Source organism: Xiphophorus maculatus, chromosome 5, assembly GCF_002775205.1.
Source record: "Xiphophorus maculatus strain JP 163 A chromosome 5, X_maculatus-5.0-male, whole genome shotgun sequence".
Lineage (NCBI taxonomy): Eukaryota > Metazoa > Chordata > Actinopteri > Cyprinodontiformes > Poeciliidae > Xiphophorus > Xiphophorus maculatus.
In genome coordinates this window covers 16,912,749-16,934,999 of record NC_036447.1, presented here as the reverse complement: position 1 = coordinate 16,934,999, position 22,251 = coordinate 16,912,749, and the positions used below count along the sequence as shown (strand labels likewise).

At 36.7% G+C, this 22,251-nt stretch overlaps 1 protein-coding gene across 6 annotated transcripts in view; it reads left to right on the top strand.

Moving 5' to 3' along the window:
- The window catches only part of rptor (regulatory associated protein of MTOR complex 1), a 142,422-nt gene that overhangs the window by 6,743 nt on the left and 113,428 nt on the right, over window positions 1-22,251 (top strand). For all 6 annotated transcript variants that reach the window (XM_023333675.1, XM_023333676.1, XM_023333674.1 and 3 more), the window contains exons 3-4: window positions 9,066-9,168; window positions 11,652-11,734. In XM_023333675.1, coding sequence (XP_023189443.1) covers window positions 9,066-9,168; window positions 11,652-11,734 — 186 coding nt within the window. The remainder of the gene's footprint in view (window positions 1-9,065; window positions 9,169-11,651; window positions 11,735-22,251) is intronic.

Below are 22,251 nucleotides of genomic sequence, written 5' to 3'. Positions count from 1 at the left end.
ATTTTTCAATATTTAGCATCAATCAGAGCACTTTTTGATTGATGTGAGACAAATGCATGAGCAAGTTGAAGTCAACCCACCAATGTCATGGTTCTGGGTCAACTAGTGCAGTAGAGACAAAACTGAAAGGATCATTTTCATAAAAGTGTCAGTTGGTTTTATGTGTTATATAGATAAGGTGCTGTTTGTTTATCCAGATGCCCTTAAGATTTAAGAACAAGATCCTTTAATTAGATGTCTGTTACCCAATTCTTTGTAAGAGTGTGTATTTCCTAGTAAAGGTTGACTATTGCCTTGACACTAAGATTTGATGAAGGTTGCAAACATTTCCAAATCCATCATGTTCCATAACAGAGGTTTAAAGCATGAAAGAAAAAAACCCCAGCAACTTTACTCTACTGCGCTCAGCCTTCTTGTTATCCGCTGACTCTCTCGGCTGGCGACTGAAGCTCTAAGAGCTTTGGGTAAATAGGCGTCTCGTTGTATGAACAGGCATTAGGGCGCCGCCGAATGGCTGCTACAGGAACTCAAGGATTCAACACGACATAAAGCTCAAAAAAGTTGATTTTGCATAATACTCCCCTCTTAAAGCATAAATGATAGTAAGCACAATTAGTTTTGAGGAGAGGATGAAGCAAACAAGGGGACTGTAACACTGAATTTGGACACTATTATTGGTTTAGAAAGAATAGAAAGGGGTATCCAACTCACATTTTATGTGTAGTCGTTGATGTCAGCAGTGCACCAAACCTCCTGAGGTTCTGCAATGCTGGCTTTATTTATGACAGTGCAAATTGTCTTGAGCTGCCTGAGTGGTGATTTAAGAACGGCCAGAGGCAGCTTTAGCAGGGGCTCGTTTTTGCTGCCTTATCGCCAAACTGCTAAGAAAGTGTCTGTGTGACAAGCTCCTTTCAGCTGTGTGCTTGAAGATCCAATTAGATGATTCTTTTACACAATACCCATATATCTCTTCAGTTTTTATTTTTGCTTTAGTTATTTATTGATTAAGCTGCTCATAAATGTAATATGCAATTGTTTTTAGAAGGAGTGAAATAAAAGGAATGACTTCAAAATATGTGAAGATCTGACCCTGAACAAGAAAAAACCTTGGAAAAGCCCAGAAAGCAAAGTTTAAGATAAAGAAAGAAGGCTTGTGTACTTGTGCACACCAGTTGCTTGGCATCAACCTTTCTCTTCAAATTTGAGGAAGCTTTAATTTAAAAGCTAATTTAGTTGAGACAGCGAGAGGGAAATAAAATCATCCATATTGATTTGAAATGCTACTTTGACTCCATGTTGAATCTCAGTTTTAATTGTTCTGTCTTGGATTATGCAGACAACACACACTACATAACCTAATTAAATGCGATTGTCACCAAAGGTTTTGGTCGGAAACTATCATCCAGCTCTTTGTCTGTGATGTAATCAGTGGCAATACGTTACAGAGAAACAGATCTTCCCACATTTGAAGTGCAGTCAGTTGCAAAAGGACTTGGGGAGATTGGGGGATTGTCAGTGTGTAAGGCACTAAGACCTGGAACCATTGTTAGACATATCTGTGACCTTCAAGCCCTCAGGCAGCACTGCATGAGAAACCATCACACTACCAGAATCAATACCGCCAGAGGGGCCCAACTGTACCTCAGTAAGGCGCTACCTCACTACACAGTCCATCACTGCATCAAGAAATGTAACCTAAGAAGAGCTCTACTCCACATAAGGAGGAGGAAAGCTATTTACCAACACTTCAACAATGAGGTAGCTACTGGAATCAGATTGCCGATTAAATTATAGAAAGATTGAACAGTCATCACAACAGAAAAATGTATGGAAAATAAATTGATAACACATCAATCTTATAGGGGTTAATGAGTTTTAAATGTAAAGTTGGTTAGTATATAGTACCAGTTATTAACCAGCTACTGTATTTAACTGACTAATACAAGCTGGTTTTTGCACCTGAAAACCTCTACTGAATTTACTGGGTGTTTTTATTTATATTATTTCTTGAGTCTAGGTATAGAAATTAAAATAAGAACACATAAAGGTAATAAATGATATTCTCATTTCCACGAAATGTATATATCAAACTATTTTAACATCAGTAGATATTAGACCATGTTGTAGATCTTTGTTTTGAAAGGTTTAAAGGTATTTTTTACTTCAAAAGTCAATTACATGTTTTGTCATGTTTGTAAATGTGAATTGTTAGTTAAACATATTACTTAAAGGCTTAGTGATAATGTTCTTAAACACATGGACATATTTTCTGCAACCACAGGATGTGCCTTTCAACAGGGTTGTTTAAGAAATGAGAAGCAAATGTAAATCTTGATTTGAAAGTAAAACTGCTCAGATAATACCTGGCTTCCTATTTTTATTTCAGATGGGCTTAAATTTATTGGTACCAAATTAAAACTGTCTAAGAATATGTAATTAGCTGAGCATGATCTCATTATTTTTCCCTTTTTTCCACTTCTGCATCTTCGAGTTGTTTATTTCTCAGAGCAACAGGAGCTCATTTAGAGCTCACTCACTTTCCTCTGTACTTGCTTTCACACATGTTTCTACCTCAGAATAATGAAATCAATAGGTCATCAATATTCAGCCCATTGTAATAATGTGGAAATGAGGCTGGTGGTCTGTGCTGTATCATTAGTTGAATTCAATCGGGTTCATGCAGTTCATTAGGCAGTGTATGGACTTCCAGTCACAGGGACACAAATGTATTTGCAATTTGCTGATAATAATTAGATAGTAGTGATTTTTATATCTGCGTGTTGCGTTATAGCGGAGAGTGTTTGGGTTTTAAGCGGAGAGAGCTTCAGATCAAAGCAAGTTCCCATCCTGCTGAAGAGTTGCTGAGCAGAATACTGAATGCAGTTTCACTATGGCTTTGATGATCCTTAAATTATGTATGCTGCTTGGTGAAGCTTGCACATTTTATACCTCTGTAGGATTTTCATAAATTGTATTGTTTGCATGACTTGTATCATTCTTAAAACTTAGCATAATCTTCCTTGGTCTTCTTTGTTAATGGTAAGATGTGGTCCCGGTCTGTTTGCCTCTTTGTCAATTTGTACCCCTATTTTCATACTCTGGTAGCAAACTGGTTCTAGTTTTGTAGCTTTGTGTGGCAGAGCCAGAGTTCACTGTGATAGACACACAAGGATGCATTGTAATCAGTTTTGTGGAAAAAGCCCCTGAGCGACCTCTTGCAGGGAGATTTGGTTAATTGGATATTTTAACACAATTCCACATTTTGTTCTTTGTACATCCAAAGAACAAAATGGGGAACGGGGTAATAATCATCTGAAAGATTAGACTGATCTGGTGTTTTAACATTTGAAAATAATGGAGTTAGTCTTTATTTTTTGGTTTAGTTTGTTCTCCTAAATTCCCCAAACGTCCCATGTTTGTCCATAAGGCGAGCTACCTGTGTCGTAAGGAACTCTTAAGAAAATAAAATTAATTTTTATTGTGCCCAATATGTCCATAATGAATTAATCCTGTTGTTTAAAAAGGAGTTGTTCCTTTGCACTGTCACCACGTGCTTGCCCAGTAATGAATGGAAAGGGACAAAGTCACTGCCTCCATGCAGTAAGCTGGTCTTCCTTAAATGTATATTTTTTTACAAACTGACATAATAAACTGAAGCTGATTACATTATATTATTTGGGACAGTTGTCATGTAAGATGCTTTGAGATTACATTTATTATGTATAAATTAACATTTGAAGCATAACCTTTGTTTTTACATTTGGATGGCTCAATTGCTGCATTAGCCAGGGCATAGATGCTTTTATGTAACAATAGATCACACTGTTGCTTTTTAAAGTAATAATCTCAAATCTTTTTTGCTGCATGCTTTAGTACATTATTCAGGCGCTGTATATCCCTGTCAGGATAAGAAAGAGTGAAAATGATTTTATAAACAGGAAAAACAATAGAGGGACACAGCTTATCCCACCTTTTATAAATGATAAACAAACTCAACCTCTACGGTGGTTTTCTAGTCATAACCACTAAAAGTCATACTTCAAGTTACAGTCACATATCTGCTCTCAAACTTTTATTTATAGCTGATTTGCAGGTTTGGAGGTTACGACCAATGAGACTTTGGCATTTCTTCTCTGTGACTTTTACATGAACATAAATAAAGCCCTGATTTGGTTAAACAGCGGTAGAAAATGGTGGAATTAAACACAGATTTTTCTCATCTTCTGCTTAATGGTGTCTTTGTCAACTTCAGTCCAGTTTTTCACCTGTTCCTGCTTTCTGCTAGTGACAGAACGACTCAGGAAGATCAATGTTCACGACTGGTTTAATAACCTTCATTCACTGCCGACCCAATAAATGGATTAATCAGGAGTCATTGATCAGCCAGCGGGCCCTGATACGGACTGAATGGGAGTCTAAAAAGGCCCCTCAGGGAAAAGGCTGGGAAATCCCCTGGAGTCCCATGTCGTTATTAACAAGAAGAGCTCTGCATCCAATTTTAATGCACAGGCTTGAAACAGAGACTCACATTCATGCACGCACAAAAATGCAGTTGCGTAGAAGAAGTATCACTGTGTTCTTTTGTTTCTAATACTTTTGATTTTCTGCGTTTTGTTGTATTTTCTCATTTATGATCTAGTTTTCTTGTTTCAGTCATTCAAGACTGAAATGATCAGGCCATCAAATAAGTCATAGTCTTGTTCTGGGTCAAGTGGTAATAAAATGTATAATGATTTTACCACTCTTATACTTTCATATATCAGTCACTAAGATTACCATCATTATTAGTTATGAAGGCCTAATACAGCTGATTCTCAGCTGCATAACATTGATAGAAGACATTGTGTAATTTATTAATGCTTTGTCCAGTGGAGTCTATGCATAGAAAAAAACAGTGCCTTGGGTTTTCCATATGTGTTATAGTGCAGTCCATATTTTAATGCAGGACCTAAACACAATGGGAGTTCCAACCAAATGAAAACATGTTGTGAGCACAAAGTGAAAAGAGGGTCAGGCAGATTCAGACACCCTCGAGAGGAGTTAGGCTTTTAGTCGACCCATTTGGTCTCAACTGTTTTTGGAGAAGATAAAACATCTAAAGAACAAGTGGGAAGAAAAAAAAAGTCATCGGCAAAAGCCAAAGATGCCTTCAATAACGTTTTCTTTATCTTCAGGTAGATTCTGATGTCATAACCATAAAACAGACACATGTCTGTACCATGACATTGATTATATGACTTGTATTTTTCACAGATTTGGAGGAACAGTAGGTATATTTTTGAAATTTACCTGCTAGATGTCATCATGTCAATACTTGTATTGTTAGCTACCATATATTTTAATTCAGCATTTGTTGCTTATTTATAAAAAGATAAATGTAGCTCTGTATTGTCACAGCAGACCTAATTCTTACAAATGCATAAAGTTTGTGGATGAGATTACCTTTCTTCATTATTTCACCGCTCACACTCAGATTTGTTATTGATTTAAGTCAATTTTATGCTCATGGTCACTTCACCCCACTAAATCAGCAACGATTTAAATCTGACAGCTTCTCTCGGGGCACAAACTGTTTTATTAATATAAGCTATGAAGGCTGATGAAGGCCTCCTGTTTGTGTTATTTGTGTGTGTGTGTGTCTGTGTTATGGTTCAAAATAAACAAGCGTATAAATCAATGAGAATAATGTGGAGCACATCTGTGTGCTGTCGTACTCAAATGCCACGTTGTATTGTGAAATATCCCACATTTATCTGCTGTATCTGAGTGCAAATGAAAATCAAATGTTTTGTAAATTACCTCTGTCAGATGCAGGATAAAAATAAATAATGTAATCAGGGCTGTTTTAATAGGATTTTAACTATCTTCCTGTAGTGAGCCACTTAATTTTAATCATGATTAACATTGTGGTGGCGCTGGGCCTTTAATGATGTGACTGATGTTTGGTGAGTTATCAGGTTTTTCTGGCATTTGCTGGCTCAGATTAACGTAAAAAGGGAAATGACCTTACAATTTTCCCAGCAGTTTGCTTTGACATTTTACCTGGAATGACAGAAGCATCTCTCTTTTCCCTGTGGACTTCCGGATCATATTTCTCCAAACTGTCCTGCCATTTTCAGATGGTGTATTTTAAAGGGCAAATCTCATGTTTTTCTTTCTTGTTAAATCACATCTTTTCCCTGACGGTGTAAGCTTGTAGAGTGCATAAAACAAAATTAGAGACCATTTTTTCATGTAACGCTTTCATTAAAAAAACAACAGCAATTGTTTACAACAAACACCAAGACATCTAGTTTTTGAGTTCCTCTTTCTGATTTTGTAAATGGCAAGAACTGCCACTATATAAATCAGGCATATTTTCACTTTATACTGATGACGGCTAAAATGGGACTTGAAGTGATTGGCGAGGCCCAGTAAACCTCTTCCCTTATCAAAGAGTAAGCCTGTCAAAATAAGCAATAGATCAATTAATTTCATGATAAATTAGAATGAACTCAACAATTTTAATTTGCATGCATCTTTGTTTTCCTCCTGTCTGTATTTCGACCGGAGTGGATGACAAAAGGCTTCACTCTAGTACGTCTCGACTTACCCCTTTCTTCTTGTTTCTTTAGCTGAAGGATGAGATCAGTGATTAATATTTTTTGAAGAGCAATTTTGTTGACAGAGACTTCATAATGCATTTAATTTATTATTTTGGTTGTGTTTGGGGGGTTTTGTTTCAGTTTCACTTATTATTTTTGGTTATTATTTTCATTAGTGCTATTGGACATTTAAAATGTCTCCCAGTTCCAGCTCTAAGTGATATGTAGAAATTACAGTTTTATTGATCTTTAAGAGGATGTACTTGTATTATTATGCCATAATCATATTAGTTGAAAATGGTCTCAAAACAACAATATTATTGTTTATCGCAATAATTTCTGGGACTATTTATTGTCGGGCATAGAGGCTATATTTCTTTTAAAATGTAAAACTGATAAAAATTATTTTATCTAAAAGTTTATTTAAAGGTACATTTTGCTATTTTCTCAGGTTTTATGTTAAAGGCTACCAAGCAAAGTTTGCCATTTTTATAACTTTATTGCTAGTGCATACGTGCACCAACTGTTATATAGTAAGCTGCAACTGCAGAGGGATTTGTACATCACTTTTTGGTTGTGTAGCATAGCTGTTTCCTTTGTTTTAAATGTTTGACTTGAAAACCGTCAAATAACTTTCCATTCACGAGGATAGGTCTTGACATTCGGCGTGTAGGGAAGAAAAGGGCATGGCGTAAAAAAAAAAAATCAAGCTTAAATGAATGAAGTGATCTACTGTGCCTTTGTGTATAAGGCTGCATGTACATGTCAAGTGTAGCCCCGCTGAGTCCCACTAGCATACTGACCTTTTACTCATTTGGTGGGAAGACACAGGGGGGACTTAATTAGTTTCACAATAACAGGCCTCCAAAACCTGCTCAGCCAGAAGGCTGCACATAACCCACAGCAGACATGCAGCACATGCTCAGTGGGTCTACGTTACCGTGTTTGTAAAAGGTCACCTGGCTGTGCTGTTATGACCTACATATCAAAGTCATCTTTAAGTTATTAGCTAATAATGGTACCAGAAAACAACTGAGAATGTTGCAATGACAGTGGTCATCAAACACACCGTTCTTTCTAATTGTGTTCTGTTTTCAATAAAAGAAAGTAGAGAATACACAAACTTAAAGGCAGCAATAACTCCATCTGTTGGGCCATCCAGGAGAGAAACACAGCTCAACACAGAAGCATTGAGCACATGTAGTCAAAGGTAGCAATAGCCCTTGCATATGCCTGTAAAAAGAAACAGCTGCACTGAGCTAGGAGTACTTTCTATTGGCAAGGAAAACAAAGAGCGTTTACATGGCTATTTCCACTATAAACATTGTGAATGGTGCCAACTGGGATTGAGAAACAGCTTAATGAAGAAGCACTTTGTATGACAAAGAGGATATATGTAGCTAATGGCAACAATAGTTCTGTCAGTGGCACCTTCCAAGAAAGAGACACTTATCAATACAGAAGCATTGATATAGAAAAACTGGAAGCACCCAAAGTTCATAGCAGGTGGTAGCCCTGCTAAGGGAGACAGTTAAACACAAGTCCCTGATAAGTATACAGTTATAACAGAAAAGATTAGAACAAATATTATCTTTGTTGATCAACTTTAATAAAATTTTCATGAACTCGCATCTGATTTGGTAACATTTATGATCAAATAAACAATATTGTGTGGACTATGAATCAGTTTCAGTACATCGATATCTTATCAGAAAATACAATCAGTATTGAACCAGGATTTTCATAAAAAGTATTGGTGTAGCCTGAAAAATAAGAACTTGACTGTAATATTGCTGTCTTAGAGCACTAGACAGCAAGGGAAAAAATTATGTTGCATTCAGACAAACAATTATTGAGCATTGGAAAAGAAACATATTTTCATTTCTGTTTTTAAAAGCATTTTTCTATAAATGCAATTCTTTTACATCTGCAAAATGTATTCATGCAGGTGAGTGCAAGTTCAGCTCTTTAGGTAGGTGACCTGATTCAGGCACATAAGGATCTTCAGGATGAATCCACACAGTGTCAAAAAGCTTGACGTCTGTCGTGACACAACGGAAAGTGTTTCAGGTGGTATTGGCTCCCTGCTAGTTCAATATTTAATTTGCACAGCAGGGAACCTAAACTGCCTGCCAGGGGTTGATGATGTGTGTCACGATTGGCAACATAACCCACAAATCAATGTTTACTTTAATTCATTTTCAGGTCTATGTCTTTACTCACTTCCTGCCTTAGTGTTGATATATATGGTGCTGCCAATAATATGCGTTATACTTTTCTGTTTTGATATTTATGGGTTCTGCTCAATCTGTATTTCAAAAGTTAAAGCACATAAAAGACATATTAAAACTTTGTGTGCAAAGGTATTCTAGACAAATTTAGTTACAGACATGGTTTCTTAGGAGAGCTTATTTCTTAAATGAAGAATCTATGTTTTACATCTATGACAGGATTACATGCTTTTTGTGTGTGTTCCTACAGATGAAGACAGTGAGTGTTGCTCTGGTTCTGTGTCTCAATGTGGGAGTGGACCCCCCTGATGTGGTTAAGACATCCCCCTGTGCCAGGCTGGAGTGTTGGATAGGTGAGTATATCCTCCCTATTAACAAGCATATAAATGAAAAAATCTACTTTTCAATAAAGATTGAGGTGCTCTTAACATATAAATTCAAATTTGAGACAGGTGAAGGTAAAAAAAAATCTAAATGATGAGAAATGGGGCATTATCTTTGCAAGGATAAATCAAATATAGAAACATAGAAAATAATCAAATTATTAAATAGCTCTGAATAGTTTAATGCTCTGCATTTTACTACTAATTGATGATGTTGAAAATTGTTAAATGTCAACAAGAAGTGACATTTAACAGCTTGTCAGATTATTCACATCCAGGGACCTCATATTCACCAATGCTGGGGAAAATGCCAGCTCTCTATTGGCATGAATAGAGATCTAGCACTTTATGCTAGCACTTTATCACTTCTAAATCTGTCCCATATCTTGTAATATTTTAATCTTAAGGATATTTTTGAAAATAATACTAGAAAGAAACAGAAGCTAAAGCCTAAATTGTCCCATGAGGTGCAGCGGCTGTGCTGTGTTGGAAAGTTTGATGGTTCAATTTTCAGGTGAGGATGTTTCTCAAAGGAACTATCGTCATACGGTCTCATCATCCATGTGCCTCTGCAGTCTTAAAAAGTATGGGAAAGGATTAAACATGCTTTTATCATTTTCATAATGTGAAAGCTGTTTGACTTGAAGCCTTTTTACCTGCCTCGGTTTAGGAAAGGATGAAAGTTTAATCGCACTAAATAAATGCAGGGGTTTTCACATTGACAAACTAGGTCTGTATGCTTTATCTTTAATGTGTCAAATCACTTGTTGAGTTTTACATTTTAACTATCGGGATTTTGAATCTTGTATACTGACTGAAGACTCTTTGAAAAATCAGAAATGGGACTTTTACTTGTTTTGCCTCATAAATAAAAATTCATGATGAACTTGGATGGTGATTTCTAAACAGTGTTTTAAGCGCCAAACAAAACACTAAACCTGCTATTTTTCTGAGTTTTCATTAGCAAAATAGATTCTTCTAAAGGTTTTTAGATTTTGAAATAAAGGTGATATAAGTTACTCCAAATACCATTATAAAATCATCATCTGAAAAGCCAGTTTAGGCATTGGGTTGTTTCAATCTTGTGAACCCTACAGATAATTAGACCCTATTACTGTTCTGTGAGGTTCAAGGTTAATATTTTCTATTCAAATACCCAGAATGTTATAAAAAAAAAAACTGAAAGAAAATCAGACAAAGCAAAACACCAGATCCCTCATTTCTGCTAACTGGAAATGTTCAACCACTGTTTATCTCCCCTGAGAGTTAGATCGTATCAGAAGCACTGCTCCCTAAGTTAGACAAACTTTCTCTGCAAGGATAGTTTCCCCATTTAATGCTGTAGTTTGTAAAAAAGTGTTTACTAATATTACATGGTTAGAGCAACTGCTATGCTCTAAAATTCTCTGCAGTCTTAAACTCCCCCCATGTGAAGGAACCGTATTTGAATAAATGAGCTTTGAAATGTTTTAAAGTAAACATGTTTTTGTGAAAACTGCTTCAGAAACCAGCACATAATCATAGTGATGGGTTTTGAAATACAGTACAGTTTTCAAAGACCCTAATATCAATTGCTAGTCTCTATATATCTATATCTATAAATTATTTTTGCAATAATTTATACAAAATATATGTCTAAAATATATATATGTCTACAAGTAACACTTGCAGAGCAAAGCAAAAATGTACAAATCCTCGGGACTTATTTCCACTTTACAACATTCACTACAAGAAATTTCAATGCATTTTCTGAGATAGACCAACACAAACTAGTACATTATTTTGAAGTGAGAAGAAAATTAGGCTATTTTTTACTTGTTTGTAATCGTCCCTTTTACTCTCATACCCCTAACTAAAATCCAGCACAGCCAACTACCTTCCAAAGTTATCTAATTAGTAAACACAGTGTGTGTTGTGTAATCCCAATTTAAAACCAGCATCATAGAGACCAAGAAACACAGCAGGCAGTTTAAAGCAGGGTTCAGAGAGCACTGTGAAATGTTTAATCAGTTATCTGAAAATAGGAGTTTGACACAACAGCAAAGACTTAATTAATGTTCTTTTTTACTTAGAGCAAAAACAAATTAATCTATCATATCCCTTAAGCATATTTGTGATTTAAACAGACTTACTAATGGATGATTTTCCACTTACTGAGAACATTTGAATGCATGTTTAACATTTATTCTTTTTCTTAGTGCCATATGTTGTGATATCCTGATATTATTTTTAAAACCCCTCAATTTCATACTATATTTTTAATGCCAAAACTGTATTTCCCTAGTACTCACAGTCTGAATGTGGAAGCCGTAATTATATCTGACTTGTCAACCTCAATTTTATTAGTATTTTGTTGTTTTTTTGTTGAGGTGTGACAGTTTTGTGCAGTTGGCCTGTGTGGGTGTGAGTCAGAGGTGGCAGTGTGGTTTCACCGCGCTTGTTTTTCTTGTCAGATCCTCTGTCAATGAGTCCACAGAAAGCCCTGGAGACCATTGGGGCAAATTTGCAAAAGCAGTACGAAAACTGGCAACCCAGGGTGAGTGGAGAAATCCTCCTTATTATCCTACTATAAATACATATATATACACAACACACACACGTACACTAATGGATTCTGTTGCTCGCCATATCAAGCTGGATGAAACCATGTTTCATTGATGGTAAATGAAGCGCAATAACTGTCATATTTTTTGTCTCGTATCATCTACATTTCTCCAGTACTTTCGCCTGAGATTTTTTTTTTCTTGATGAATTGCTCATCCCTTGGAGGTTTCATTTTGTCCGCCATCTTATAGAAAAGTGAACCTGATTTATGTTTTACTTAGTTTTGAGATCATCGGCAGGCTATTTATTTATTTCAGACAAATACATTTCTTATCTTTTAAGCTTCCCTTACATCTTTTTCCAACAAACAACAACACAGAAATATGTTTACTTATTTAAGTTGATGCCAGGTAAAATGTTTTGTGTCCCCGATGCAATTATTTCATTTTCCAATTATTCACTTTTTGGAATTCAGTTTATAGAGGTTTGAGTTTGTTACTTAACTATGGCTTTACTGCTATCTTTAGGCGACGTTCTAAGGATACTTTATAAAATTGTGCTTTATGTCGTTCACAACAAATAGCATTACAGTGCATCTAATTCAATAAAAAGTCAAATATTTTAGAAATCCCTTAAATTGTTAATCATACTATGTGGATATTATGTCTAAAAGTGCCAGCTTTCAATGCTTCCTGCTATATTTCTTAATTCAGCTTTCTTGATAAACACCATGCAGTTGTTGTGATTGTGGCTTACTACATAAAACTGCTAATACAAGGTATTATGGAACTAATGCACTGAATATTGTGTTGCATTAAGTAGGATGAAAATATGTTGTCTTACCAATATTTGATCTTTTCCACTAATAATACTGCCTCAAAATCTGTCGTTAGTTCAATTTGACCAGGCTTGATTTGATTTGATTCTTAAAGCTTCAGTATCAAAACACACATCATCTTGTTGGGTGTGTTGCTGAAAGCTGTGGAGCTGCTAGAAATAGAACACGTGGCTGTTCGGTGTGATGGTTTAGAAGAAAATGCATAAGGTAAGAGGAGGTGGAGGAAGAACGACTCCAGAGATGGAGCTACTAAAGAAATGTGAGCTTGGGTTTGGTTGATCCCAGAGGTCAGCAGCAAATGGTGGTAGAAGCCTGGGAGGAGGAGGAGGAGTGGGAGGGTGAGAAAGCTGTTCCTGTTTCCAGCCTGAGGATTCAGAGCTCTGCAGCATCACGACAAAGAGCCGATTTCGCCAACACACCTTACATAAAGTGTTGACAAAGCAATCAATTATGCTGCAGTTATTACCCGCTTGTCACAGTGGGGGGAAAACATTTTTGTTGTACATGAGTTGAGTTGGTAAATATTATACCTGAGAGCAAATTAGCATCCATTATTTTGCACATTTCTGTGTACAGCCCATGGCGGTTATTGGTAGCAGTGTTGTTTGCAACAGCTGAACCATTCAGAGTTTAGTTTTGCCAGCTCTGCTGTCACGAATCTATGTGTATGTTTGCTGCAGGGCTCGAACATTAGCCCTTATGGCCAGCAAAAACAGAAAGAAAAGCAATCTCCATCCCATCTGCCCACTCACTTTTTCCACCAACACTTCCTCCCGCTCTTTAGTCCCTCTTTGTTGTTTGCTGACCTCTCTTTATCATAATTTTTTCCTCTACAACATAAAAATATTTTATTTTCAATGAAGGCTCTCTCGTGTCCATACCAACAAATATTTTTGTTTTTCTACTTTCTGTCCCTATAAATTGTTTTATTCTGTGTTTATTTCTTGTTGTTGTTGCAGTTCTTGATTTTACAAGAGATAATTCAATGGAAATACTTAAATGACATCTGCTTCTCTCAAAAGATAATGAAGATATGTAGGAGTAGTATGATTAAAAAAAATTCCTAAAAAAAGGCAGATTGAAAATAATTTGTGCTCTTCTCAATAACTGTGTTAGAAAAAAAAACATTATTGCCATCGCAGCACTTTCCATCTCTAACCTCAACAGCTGTGTTAGTGAGCAGTTAGCCAGGTAATAAAACGCCAGCAGAGCTGAATGGCGCCACATGTGCCAAGATTGTGATTGGTCTGTAACTGACAGATGTGGTTGTGCTGGAGCTTTCACGACTGGTCATGGTAGAAGACCCTTTCCACATGGAGATTCCTCTCTCAGTTTTCAGATTACTGGGGTTACCCTGGTAACCAAATATTCAGCTGGTTGCTTTTGATGTATTGTTTAGTTTTAGGCAGATTAAATATGGATGGTAAATGTCCATTTGTCTCTTCATGAGGCCAGAAAGAAATACTGACATCCAACTCTCTATTCACTCTGTGGGATCCCAAATGATCCCAGGCCGAGGGAGGGGATTTAAAGCCCGTCTAACAAGTTGTGGATCTACCTCAGAGTGTCGTCCCAGTGGGGCGTTTCCAGAAAACCTTCAAATGTGTACTGATCAAGACATTTCAGTGGGCAGAGGGTTGGGTTGGCTCAGAGCTCCCACCGGAGAACAGAGCTGCAGTGTCATCAGTGTGAGACCTACCGATCCCATGGAGGGAGATTACTTCAGCTTGTTTACGGGATCTTGTTCTTTTGGTTATGATCCATATCTCAAGACAAACCGGTAAATCAAGAGCTCTGCTTCTTATCTCAGCCCTTTCTTTATCACAGCAGACTTGAATTGAGCCTATATTGTTGCAGATGTGGCCCCTGTCCGTCTGTCTATCTGTTCCTCTGTCCTTCCATCATTTGTGAGGAGACATGAAGACACTCCAATATCTTGGATCAGACCCAGAACTAAATTACTGTTCATATGTTGTTCATACTGATTCACATCATCTGCATCTGGGCTTCATTTATTCTTCCTTTCTGTTTTTTTTTATTACTTTTGTCTTTTATTTTCCTTTATTAAAATAAAGACTGTGCTGTCCAGAAAGCCATTGCAATATCTTAGCTTTCATTTTACTGTTGTGCATTCTACCTCAATCTGGCTCAGCTGCTTTCTCATTCTCTTTTAAACCTCACTTGTTCACTTTCATATTATCTATGCCTGTCACCCTTTTCTTTTCCTTCTCAGCCGTCTGTTATTTGTTTGGGAATCCTTTTTCAAATTCTTTCCTCCACAATTGTTGGTTGTTATCTCTTAAGATAAAAAGCGACACGCTTGTCTTGTCAGATCGCCTTTTCAAAGCCAACACAGTGTGCACAAATTGCTGAACATATTGCAGCTGCCAAACAGGTTTAATCAAAGTGTTTTTTGGGGGTTTTTTTCTGTATTTGTGGGGTGGCTGTATTCAGCTCTCCTATTTGGCTGCAGCCTGCAAACCCCTGCTGTCCTCTCAGCTAATGGCCTCTGCATTATGCATCGTCGGGCTGGGCTTCAAAGGCTTGGTCTCTCCCGATTTCTGAGCTTTTTCCATCACCAAAGAAAAACCAAATTGAGATCTGGTGTAAAATTTCACTGTGGTTTAAGATGATGCAATGATGACAATACATCTTAAAGGGCTTTACCGCCCATTTTCAGTGTAGAAAGTCAATATCGATTTATTTTCTTTCTCTTCAGCATGGCATCACTTAGAGGGTGGGATGCACTGTATGGACTCCTTTAATTGATGAATCTTTATTTATGTTTGCATCTGATTGTTTATGGTAGAGGTACAGCTTACAAAGTGGAAATATGAAAATATCAATCTTTCTAGATGTTTTACTTTACTTCTTAGAGCTTTTTTAATAAAGCCCCGCTATTGAGCTGTCTTTTTAGGATCTGGACAGATTACTGTCTAAGAGTATCATATGCAAGAAAGCCAGCAGAGAAAGAGATATTAAAACTGCTTTGTTGCACAGCATTTACAAGCATTATTGTATTTTCCAAATGCAGCTTTACTCAACCCATCAGTTTTCTGTTAGAGGTTTACAGTGGAAACTGAAATCTGTACATAATAATCTGCATTTGAACAGATGGATGCTGATCTGAATGTTGTAAATAGGAAAACCTGTCTTGTTTTCAAGTGTAGTAATCCTAAAATAAATGTTGATTATGTAACTCAGTACAGGGGAACTTCCAGAAGGCTGGATGACTTCCAGATCAAACGTTGTAAGACATTTGTTCACTTCCAGATTTGTCACTCTCTGTGTGGCCTTACTACCAGAAATTTATAGAGCTTGTCAAATATAATTAACCCTAATGCAGCATTTTATTGTTTACAATCTTCATTTATAATCTAATTGGTACAATAAATGTACTGTTTTAAGAACAATGTTCTGAATTTCTTGTGATGCAGAATAATCAACATTGCGTTGTTTCCCCTTGGCTTAGAGAACAAAGTGTCTTTAAAGTCTTCCTTGTAATCTTTTGCTTGCTATACTCTGAAAATAGTATTGGGTGTGTCAAGACTATTTTTACATCCCAACTCTGTATTTGGTTTCATACGTACGCATTCAGATTGGCTTGAAGCTGCTGGAAAGGATGCAGAGCAGGAGGATACAACACAGGAGGCCAGGATGTGACTCAGTGAATGAACAGAGACTGTATATATACAACACCCACCATTCATTAGGCTACTTCTTTATTCTGTTGAGGAGGATAAAATATTGTTGTTTTCACTGAATTATCCTTCCAAAAGTGAGGACAGAGTGTGGGCACTGGTGCTTTTAAGGACAATGGGGCAAATTGGAGGCGGGTGCCATCAACAGTAGACTCTTAGAGGATTTCAGAAATGGCTTAAAAAACACTCGTCCCTGAAGGCATTTCTATGTCTGTGGAAATCATCTGAGTCACTTTGCTGCCTGTCACCAGGCCTATTCTTCTCTGCTCTGATGATTCATGTCACGTTTTCTTTTTTCTTTTTTTTGTTGAGAGCCTACGTCCCAACCAGCCATAACAGAAATAAGTCAAAAGTTTTTCTTTGTTCTAAAAGTTTTAGCATTACACAACTTTCATTAAAACAGGAAGGTCTGTTCACATCAAACGAAGAATGTCTGGTGGAGAAGGAGGGATTTCAGGATCTCTTATCAAATAAAAGAAGGAACTTCCCTTTTTGGTGGTTTTAAATAAATCCTTCAGTTTGGTCTCTGGGATAAGTTGCAGTAGTTGATCTAATGTTTCCTTGCAAGCATTAAAGTTTTGACTTAAGTTTGCTTATTGGCCACTCACTGGTATATGAGACGGCATGCCCAGTGGACCAGAGTTTACATGTATATAGAGCTATATTGCAATTCTGGTTGGAATAAAACTAAACTTATAAAATAAATGGCAAACTTTCGAGATATTTCCAGTCCTAGATGCACAGTTTCTATAGGTGGGTAGATACAAGCATCATATGTAAAGCAGCTATCTTCAGGCCGGCTAATTTACTAGCTTAGATGAGCTCAGTATACTTAAGTTACTCTATAAAGAGCAGAACAACAAAAATGTTTAATTTACTACATAAGCATGTTTAGTGAGACACTTGTTTCGCCAGAACTTTTGCTTTGATCAGTGTAATAAAATTAATAATAATAAAATTTTATAGCTGTTGTAATAACTGCAATAATCAATGTTTTATTTTAGCTGCAGTAGTAATAATTGTTGCTTTGTGTTTTTACCTTCTAATTTAAATACCCTGGTTTTGCTAAAATATTTCTAGCCATAACTTGTATATTTATCTTGAACTGTACAAAAATTGGTAAAAAGCCAATGAAACAAGAACATGACATAATGACCCTCCATTATTTTTGGACAGATTCAGCAAAAAATATGCAAATATTTTATTTGGTTAACTTGAAATCATCTGAGAAACCTTAATTTGAATATCTTGACCCAAAATAGGGCCCTGACTCTTTCACTTTGGTAGCCACTGAGTTCTGTGGTGGGTGGTAGGAAAGTTCTGATTAATGTCTGCTCAGATCACAGCATTGATTTTGACAGATCTTGTACAGTAAGTGGGCCTGTTTTCACCTGATTTGTTAATTTTCCTGTTTCTCATTAGGATCTGTGCAAGAACCGAGAAGTACCTTGAGCCCTGAGCAGCATTACCAATTAATTTTGCATAATGAGCTGTTTGTCATGAAGCCTGACATAGATGCAGTGGGTTTATCAGGATACAACAAATTTGCTGCCAAGACACCAAATGTGCTGAGGGCCTCTTGTTCTTTTAATTGCAAGTAAAACCATCAGTTTAAGCTTTTTTGCTCTAAAGCGACTTGGGTAAATGATTAAGTTCTTCAGATTTATTTTTTCTTCAGCCTTTTAATTTCTTTTTTCCTATTAGTGCTGAATGATAAGACATCGCTTGGACAGATTAATTGGATAATTACATCTACTCTTTCTCTCTGACTTCTATCTTTTTGTTAGTGACTGTTTCAGACTAGTGCACCTCTCCTTCCTCTTATATTTAGTATTTATAGAAATATTCAGCACCTCCTTATCACCTTTTTTTAATCCCTATTTCCTTTTTTTTCTGGATTTCTGTCCATTTCAGTGATGAGAGGCGCAATTCTATCAACAATCTTACTTGCAGTGGCCTTTTAATTGGCTAATTTTTATGTTTTGTTTGCCTTATTGTATTTTTTTTTACTAATACCCAATAAACAAAGATAAAGAGACGGCTTATTTTAAAAGAAAAAAGAGTTGAGGAAAAGTAAGTGGAGACCTGATTAATCTGTAATCAAACTCATATTATATGCTTTTGAGAAGTGTATTTGGACAGCCTGCATGTGCTTGTATAATAATGATACCAACTCAGAAAGAGTTTAGTAATTTTCCATTTCCTGAGCATCACATTGAAATAAAGGAAGTGTTTTTTTGTTTGTTTTTTTCAATTTCCTGTGCTGAGTGTAAATTTATCTTAGTTTCTTCTCATCTGTAAACTTTGAGGACAAAGATATCCAACATTTTAAGTAAAAAGGTCCGAGTAAAATACTTCAGGTCAGGGTCACCTAGAGATCATCTGTCTTCTGTCTTCATAACTTGCTTCAGAGAAATTGATTTTTTTTATATGGAATCTTAAAAGTTTGCTGATTGAATAGATAGACTCAAACTTTGAGGAGCTTATTGTTTGTAGATGTCCAATATATTATCGGGGGAAAATCTAAAATGAACTTTAAAGTTATACTGTGCAACTAATAAAATTTGTTTGTTAATTTTAGCTCTTTCTAATTAACTGTTATTGCAAGGCGACCACTCTACCACGCGAACAGTCACATGCAGCTACAGCAACAATATTATATTAAGATGAGAGCTGGAAAAAACTAGCACATCGACCGCAAACAACATCCTTTCAAAACATTGTGTGGTACAACTTATTTATGTTCTAAATAATAGAACAAATGCTTTACTGGATAACTTCTGCAGAAAGAAATCTGATTGTCCAGGTGTTGCTTGGATGTTCCTCTTATTTCCAAATTGAAAACATCAAAAGCTTTGCAAGCTGCATGTGTTTTTGTCTAAAGACAATATTTTATTGAGAATATCACTTATAATTGGTTGTCACCACCAACTAAAAAATGTCTGATAAAACACAACCCAGTGAACCACATGAAAGAAAAATCTACATCACACCCTGAGTTCAGAATTAAAATTATTTAGCTTTCCCATCTTTGTCTCCACTTCATCTTCAAAGCTTGCTAGCTTTTAATGTAATTGCTAAGCAGAAAGTGAAATCTTATTTGATTACTTTTTACAGTTTAAACAAATTCTCATTGCTTATTTTTGTTCACTTGACTTCTGAAAGAAATTATTTTATATTTAGCTTCTAGTGTTGCTGCTTCTTTAATTTTAAATTTAAACAATCCAACTTATTCTTGAGGCTTTTTTTTGGCAATGTATAAATCTTTTGAATTTGCCACATTAAATGGACTGAACTTACATAACTTTTTTTTTCCAGTAACAACTGGTCTTTAAAAAAGCTTTTGCTCTAAGACAGTGGTCCTCGACCACTGTCTTAGGGGGGTGCGCCGCAGTACTCCGATGTTGTTTTGTTACTCATTCTGCTGCAAGTTGGCTCAATTTTGACGCGCAACACGTAACCGGTAAAATCCGGTTTAGGATTTTCAAAATAAAAGATCCGGAAGTAGTTCATTATTTCTTGCGCGGCCCGGTACCAATTGGTCCGCGGCCCGGTACCAGTCCGTGGCCCGGTGGTTGGGGACCACTGCTCTAAGAGTCACATTCAGTCAGACACAGGTGTACAGATCGGTAGATAATTTTGGGTTAAAGTCATGTAGTGGGAGGAATCTGTAATAACAGGAAACTGTGATTTCTTCTCACATTTTACTACAGTTTTACTTATTACAAGGGTAACGACACCTTGAAGAGTTAAGAGTTGAGTTGCTTAAACTGTATTATTGCTTGTTCTAACTAAATCCGGTCAAATAACTCTGTCCAGCTTGTCTCTGCAGGATGTCTTTATTCCTCCTTGTCCCCAGGCTTCATCAACATTAAGGCAGTCTTTCAGGATAAGGGGTGTCATTGCAGCTTGCCACAGAGAGAGGAAAAATTATCATGTCATATTGATCTCCTCTCTTTGACTCTGCCATCGCCTGTATTAACTCCCCATATTAACATAGCTTCTTTACAAGCTCCATAAATGCTAAAACTTGAAAAACAATAATGTTTGCTTAGCAGTTTCCAGTTGTAGACAGCGTGCCAAGTAGTCTGATGCCATTGTGAGCACAGGTAAAGATAAAAAATAAATAGAGAAAGGAAGATCTGCATCTAAGTTTTAGACCTTCACTGATGTTAACTGCATCCCCAAACTTTTTTTTCTAAAGGTTTAGATCAGAAATGTAAAAGAAGCTTTCATTCAAAGAAAAAAATATATATAAACATTTATAGATCAACCATACACATTGAAAAGTATAAAACATGTCCCTACAAGCATTTTTTATTTTTGTAAAAGAAGGATTTAACCACAGATCTGGTCAGGCTGAATTAATCCACACCAAATATAAAGGAGTTGTCACAATTTCAGAGGAAGGTGTGTAGTTAATTAAAAGAAAAGAGCAGAATACATGGGGGGAACGAGAAGAGAGAGAAAAGGAGCAGAGAAATAGCCATTCATTACTGCCACTTCACGAGTACTGGCGGTTTAATGAAGATGGATAGTTCTTCTAGCTGTCAACACTGGAGGCTTATCTCTATATTAAGCAGTCCCACCATTAGGAACCTGCTCTCCATGTTAGGATTGATCTTGAGCATTTACTGACTTGGTCAACTCCTTAATTAGACTGAAGTTTGACACCAGGTCTTGTTTTTTCCTCTTCTCCCACAGCGGTGAGCCTGACCTTGTCGTTTCAGAAAGGGCAGGAAAAAACTTTCCTTATCTTCTGCAGAAAACTCAGGTTTCTTGGAAAAACTTCAAATACCCCTCTTGATTTCTCAATAAAATAGGAAAAAAAGTTACGGGATTAAATAATTTGATCCAAAGGCCCCTTGCCTTTATCTAAAAGTTAGACAAGTGTGAAAATATTATCTGAAGGGAAGTTCTCTGTGTCGTCTGGCATTATGTTGGGCCATACATCACCAGATTGTGTCAGGGGTCAGATCAACCTTTGATAAAGTGAATCAGAGGTAAAGGTCGGGTCTCAAGAGATGACAGGAGCTGCTGGAGAGACACCAAATGTCTCCTCCTGGTCATGACCTGGCCATGGAGGAAATTGTACCAGGAGAAAGATCGCTCTGTCATTTTGGGTAAAGACAGCAGTCATCATATTTATTCAGGTAAAGGCATCCATATTGTTTTGAATTTAGTTTGTTTACTACATTTCGACTTCAAAAAGGTGAGAAACAGAGAAAGTGAAACAGCGGAGGCTGTCATATTTGGAAAATATTTGTCAAACATAAACCTAGGTTTTATTTTTTAACAGAATAGTTAATAGTTGACGACTTGGGCAGGGTCCTTCAGCGTCACATGTTGACGATTTAGGTAGGTCACATGTTTTACGTGGATTATTGACGCGAAGGGTTCTCGCAACCGCTGTCGAACCTTCAAAACCCGACGATTTGGTTAGGTCTAGGGCAAAAATTACGGTAAGGCATAGGGTAAAAACCCCTCGCGTCACATATTGACGCAAAAGAGGTACCCTGCGCGTCAATATGTGACAAGGACGGACTGTCCAATGCGTCAATATATGACGAGTTGGGAGTGAGAATGGGTTGTGTTTTCATGTTGTGTACTCCAAATTCTGACCCCAACACCTGAATGACATGATTGAAATTGACTCATCGGGACAGGCAATGTTTTACTTTTTCTTTCTCTGTTAATGTCCATCTTCCGGTTTGTCACTGAAATGAGAGGCACGAATTAGTCTGAATCAGACGATCTGTTGATCTGTTGATCAGAGATCTGTTGATCTTTTTCTTTCTCACAAGTGAGCCCTGTGATTTAAGGGTTCACATGTTATGCATTTAAAGATGGTATTCTGCATAACCTGGTTGTAATGAGTGGTTATTTGAGGTACGGTTCCCTTCCTATCATATCACATCTGTCTGGTGCTCAGTGGATATCTTTTTTTAAGGCCATTCTCTATAAACTTGA